Below are 5,987 nucleotides of genomic sequence, written 5' to 3'. Positions count from 1 at the left end.
CATAGGTCTCACAACTCACGGACAAACTTAGTAGAGTCTGAGGGGTAGGTACGGAGACGTCTGTACTTGTTCCCCAGAGTCTATTGAGTTAGGAAAACCTCTCATTTGTTCTTTCTCGTCGTGCGGTTTGACTTCTAAATGCTGATTGAATTTCCTCTGTTCTTTCGCAGATGGCGAGAACACGCGCTTCCTCATCTACCGATCAGCAGTCCGAGCCCCCGACAGCTCCCGCTAGGGGCAGAGGACGTGGCCATGCCAGGGGCCGAGGTAGGGGCAGGGCTCAACCCCAAGAAGCAGCACCAGTGGCGGAGCCCCAGGTTGACCTTGAGGAGGAGGTTCCGGCCCCAGCTGCAGCGGTTCCAGTGGGCCCAGCTCAGGTCCCAGAGGGGTTTATTGCTACCCCAGTTCTTCAGGACGCTTTGGTCCGGTTGGTGGGCTTCTTGGAGAGTGTCACCCGAGCAGGATTGCTTCCTGTAGCACCAGCCACTTCCCAGGCGGGGGGAGGAGCCCAGACTCCTGCTGCACGTACTCCGGAACAGGTAGCTCCTCAGACTCAGATTCCACCGTGTCAGCCAGCTGTGGCAGTTCAGCTGGGGGTAGTTGCACAGGCCGGTGATGGAGCGGCTAAGTCCGCAGATGCTTTGTGGAGGCTGGACAGGTTCACCAAGCTCTTCACTGCTACATTCAGCGGAGCTTCTTCTGAGGACCCCCAGGATTTCTTATATAGCTGCCACGAGGTTCTCCGGAACATGGGCATTGTGGAGTCCAATGGAGTTGATTTTGCGGCTTTTCGTCTATCTGGATCCGCCAAGACTTGGTGGAGGGATTTCTGTTTAGTCAGACCAGCAGGGTCGCCGTCCTTGACCCGGGATCAGTTTTCAGAGTTGTTCTTAGGGAAGTTTCTCCCCGTTACTCAGAGGGATGCTTATCAGAGGCAGTTTGAGCGCCTCCAGCAGGGGTCTATGACGGTCACTCAGTATGAGACCCGGTTTATCGATCTAGCTCGCCATGCCCTCGTCATACTCCCCACTGAGAGGGAGAGGGTGAGGAGATTTATTGATGGTTTGATCCAGCCTATTCGTCTTCAGATGGCCAGAGAGGCGGGGAGTGATATTACTTTTCAGGAGGCGGCCAATGTGGCCCGGAGGATCGAGATGGTTCTGCCATAGGGGGTGGTCATAGAACAGACAAGAGACCCCGTCACACAGGTCGGTCCAGTGGTGCCTCATCTGGGGGCAGGGATTCTTATGATAGGGGTCAGCCTTCCAGGCCTTTCCAGTCAGCCCTCCAGGTTTCTCAGGATGCCCCAGGTGATCATGGTTCCAAGTGGGCATTTTTCAGATCAGCAGTCACTCAGTGCACCGCCAGCTCCCATCAGTGCACCGCCACTTCAGAGTTTTCGTGGAGGTCACTCGGGTCGCCAGGGCCGGCCACAGCGTTCGGAGGGATGTTATGAGTGTGGTGAGTATGGTCACATTAGGAGAGCTTGCCCGAGATTGAGGGGTACCCAGTCTCAGCAGCAGGGTCCCCGTCCTATGATTCAGGCGCCAGATGCCCAACAGCCAGCCAGGGGTGGAGGCAGAGGTCATAGAGTTGGAGGTAGAGGCCATAGAGGTGGAGCTCAGACCGCCAGGGACGGAGGTCAGCTAGCAGCAGATCGACCTAGGGATACAGCTCAGGGTGGTGGGGCCCAGCCCCGTTGCTATGCTCTCCAAGCTAGACCAGAGGTAGAGGCCTCAGATGCGGTGATCACAGGTACGGTTCTGGTTTGTGATCGAGGTGCTTCGGTACTATTTGATCCAGGGTCTACGTATTCATATGTTTCCTCTTATTTCGCACCATGCTTGGTTATGCCTAGTGATGCCTTGGGTATTCCTGTATATGTGTCTACACCGGTGGGTGACTCTATCGTGGTCGACCGAGTCCATCGTTCGTGTGTCATAGATATTGAGGGTCTTGAGACCCGTGTAGACTTATTACTCTTAGATATGGTGGACCTTGATATCATTCTAGGTATGGATTGGCTATCACCCTATCACGCTATCTTGGACTGCCATGCCAAGACTGTGACTTTAGCTTTACCGGGTATGCCTCGCTTAGAGTGGAGAGGGACTCCAATTCATTCTACCCGTAGTGTCATATCGTACGTGAAGGCTCGACGTATGGTCGAGAAGGGGTACCTGGCCTATTTGGCCTATATTCGTGATTCCAATGCTGAGGTCCCTTCCATAGACTCTGTGCCTACTGTTCGGGAGTTTTCCGATGTCTTTCCTTCAGACCTGCCGGGTATGCCACCCGACAGGGATATAGATTTCTGTATTGACCTGGTTCCAGGCACTCAGCCCATTTCTATTCCGCCGTACAGAATGGCCCCGCCGAAGTTGAAGGAGTTAAAAGAATAGTTGCAGGATTTGCTGGAGAAGGGTTTCATTAGACCCAGTGTGTCTCCTTGGGGTGCGCCGGTGTTATTTGTCAAGAAGGATGGGTCAATGAGGATGTGTATTGATTACCGGCAATTGAACAAGGTAACGGTCAAGAATAAGTACCCACTACCGAGGATTGATGATTTGTTCGACCAGCTTCAGGGTGCCAGGGTATTCTCCAAGATTGACTTGCGATCTGGCTACCATCAGTTGAGGATTAGGGCATCCGATGTCTCTAAGACATCCTTCCACACTCGGTATGGGCATTACGAGTTCCTGGTTATGTCATTTGGATTGACCAATGCCCCAGCAGCATTTATGGAGTTGATGAACAGAGTGTTCAGGCCATATTTGGACATGTTCGTGATAGTCTTTATTGATGATATTTTGGTGTACTCCCGCAGCCAGGAGGAGCACGAGCAGCACCTTAGAGTGGTTCTTCAGACTCTGAGGGATAGTCAGTTATATGCCAAGTTCTCCAAGTGTGAGTTCTGGCTGAGTTCAGTTGCATTCCTGGGTCACGTTGTATCAGCTGAGGGTATTCAGGTGGACCCAAAAAAGATATAGGCAGTCAAGAATTGGCCTAGACCAGCATCAGCTACAGAGAACCGGAGTTTCTTGGGGTTGGCAGGCTACTACAGACGGTTCGTGGAGGAATTTTCATCTATTGCAGCCCCGATGACCAGATTGACCCAGAAGGGTGCCCAGTTCATATGGTCGGATGAGTGTGAGGCGAGCTTTCAGAAGCTCAACACAGCTCTGACTACGGCACCGGTGTTGGTTCTGCCCACAGGTTCAGGGCCCTATACTGTTTATTGTGATGCTTCCCGTGTTGGGCTTAGAGTAGTGTTGATGCAGGATGGAAAGGTCATTGCCTATGCTTCGAGGCAGTTGAAAATTCATGAGAAGAACTATCCAGTGCTTGATCTGGAGTTGGCAGCCATTGTCCACGCCTTGACGATTTGGAGGCACTATTTGTATGGCGTGACGTGCGAGGTGTTCACTGATCATAAGAGTCTACAGTACTTATTTAAGCAAAACGATTTGAATTTGAGGCAGAGGAGGTGGTTGGAGTTGTTGAAGGATTATGATGTCTCTATCTTATATAAGGCCAATGTGGTGGCCGATGCATTGAGTAGAAAGTCCGCCAGCATGGGTAGTCTTGCTTATATCCTGGTCAGCCAGAGACCGCTTGCTTTAGATGTTCAGGCTTTGGCCAACCGATTTGTGAGATTAGATATTTCTGAGCCTAGCAGAGTGTTGGCTTGCACGGTCGCTCGTTCTTCTCTATTGGAGCGTATCCGTGATCGGCAATTTGATGATCCCCATTTGTGTGTCCTGAGAGACACGGTACAGCGTGGAGGTGCCACGAAGGTGACCTTAGATGATGATGGTGTTTTGAGATTGCAGGGGCGAGTTTGTGTGCCTAATGTTTATGGGATTCGAGAGTTGATCTTAGCGGAGGCCCATAGTTCTCGGTATTCTATTCACCCGGGCGCCGCGAAGATGTATCAGGACTTGCGGCAGCATTATTGGTGGCGTAGGATGAAGAAGGATATTGTTGCGTATGTGGCTCGGTGTCTGAACTGTCAGCAGGTCAAGTATGAGCATCAGAGACCCGGTGGTTTGTTTCAGAGGATTGAGCTCCCCGAGTGGAAGTGGGAGAGGATTACCATGGATTTCATTACTGGACTTCCGCTGACTCGGAAGAAGTTTGATGCTATTTGGGTCATTGTTGATAGGCTGACCAAGTCAGCGCATTTCATTCCAGTGGCAGTCTCCTATTCATCCGAGAGGTTAGCTGAGATTTATATCCGGGAGATTGTTCGCCTTCATGGAGTGCCGGTATCTATCATTTCGGATCGGGGTACGCAGTTTACCTCGCGCTTCTGGAGAGCGGTTCAGCAGGAGTTAGGTACCCAGGTTCAGTTGAGCACAGCGTTCCATCCTCAGACGGACGGTCAGTCCGAGCGGACTATTCAGATTTTGGAGGATATGCTCCGGGCTTGTGTTATTGACTTTGGAGGTTCATGGGATCAGTTCTTGCCTTTTGCAGAGTTTGCCTACAATAACAGCTACCAGTCGAGCATCCAGATGGCTCCTTATGAGGCCTTATATGGTAGGCGGTGTCGGTCTCCGATTGGATGGTTCGAGCCGGGAGAGGCTCGGTTGATAGGTACAGATTTAGTTCAGGAGGCCTTGGAGAAGGTCAAGGTCATTCAGGACAGACTTCGTTCAGCTCAGTCTAGGCAAAAGAGCTATGCAGATCGTAAGGTTCGAGATGTAGCTTTCATGGTTGGTGAGCGGGTATTGCTCCGGGTGTCGCCTATGAAGGGCATGATGAGGTTCGGAAAGAAGGGCAAGCTTAGCCCTAGGTACATTGGTCCGTTTGATATTCTTGATCGAGTGGGAGAGGTGGCTTATAGACTTGCATTGCCACCTAGCTTATCAGCCGTGCACCCAGTTTTTCATGTGTCTATGCTTCGGAGGTATCACGGCGATCCTACCCATGTATTAGACTTCAGCACTGTCCAGTTGGACAAAGATTTATCTTATGAGGAGGAGCCGGTAGCCATTCTAGACCGGCAGGTCCGTCAGTTGAGATCTAGGATTTTTCCCTCAGTTCGTGTTCAGTGGAGAGGTCAGCCCCCTGAGGCCTCGACCTGGGAGTCCGAGTCCGATATGCGGAGCCGTTATCCACATCTGTTCCCCGACTCAGGTACTTCTTTCTTTTGTCCGTTCGAGGACGAACGATTGTTTTAGAGGTGGAGGATGTGACGACCCAAAGGGTCATCACCTATTTCCTCATCCATTCCGTGCTTTCGAGGCCTTAAAAACCTTATTTTTTTTACTTGCCTCGATTTGCGTGCGCAGTCCGGGCGCGTAGCCGGAAAGCTGTTATATTGAAATATGTGAATTCCGTGAAAAATTTGAAGAATTTTGATATAAATATGATTATAGTTGATTTTGGTCAACATTTTTGGTAAACGGACCCGAACCCAAGATTGGACGGTCCCGGAAGGTCCGTAGAAAAATATGGGACTCGGGCATGTGCCCGGAATCGAATTCCGAGGCCTAGAGCCCGAGATATGAATTTTTCCGTGAAATTGTTTTTCTGAAATTATTAAGGAAAATGGAAATGAAAATTTATTAAAAGACTATGGTATCGGGCTCGTATTTTGGTTCTGACGCCCGGTACAAGTCTTAAATATGTGTTAAGCGCTTTCTGTAAAGTTTGGTCGAAATCGGACGTCGTTTGACGTGTTTCGGACTATAAGTTCCAAGTTTGAAAGTTTATGAAGTTTAGAAGAAAAAATCATGTGTTTTGAGGCTTGATTCAATGATTTTGATGTTATTTTGGCGATTTGATCGCACGAGCAAGTCCGTAGGATGTTTTTGAGGTTGTATGCATGTTTGGTTTGGAGCCCCGAGGGCTCGGGTGAGTTTTGTATAGGCATCGGATTGCATTTCTCATATTTTAAAAATCTGGTATGCTGGCTTCTGCAATTTTCGCAAATGCGAAGGGAAGACTCGCAATTGCGAGCTCGCAAATGCGAGCATTGC

At 50.3% G+C, this 5,987-nt stretch overlaps 1 protein-coding gene across 1 annotated transcript; it reads left to right on the top strand.

Annotated features, from left to right (window-relative positions):
• Positions 2,496-2,909, top strand: LOC109230644 (RNA-directed DNA polymerase homolog; the record flags this gene model as incomplete). Its single annotated transcript, XM_019396097.1, has 1 exon — positions 2,496-2,909. A coding segment is annotated over exon 1 (414 nt), but the record flags the coding sequence as incomplete, so codon positions are not given.

This window comes from Nicotiana attenuata, chromosome 7 (assembly GCF_001879085.1).
Source record: "Nicotiana attenuata strain UT chromosome 7, NIATTr2, whole genome shotgun sequence".
NCBI lineage: Eukaryota > Viridiplantae > Streptophyta > Magnoliopsida > Solanales > Solanaceae > Nicotiana > Nicotiana attenuata.
Note: the sequence above shows the minus strand (reverse complement) of the source record. Positions and strands in the feature narration are given on the sequence as shown.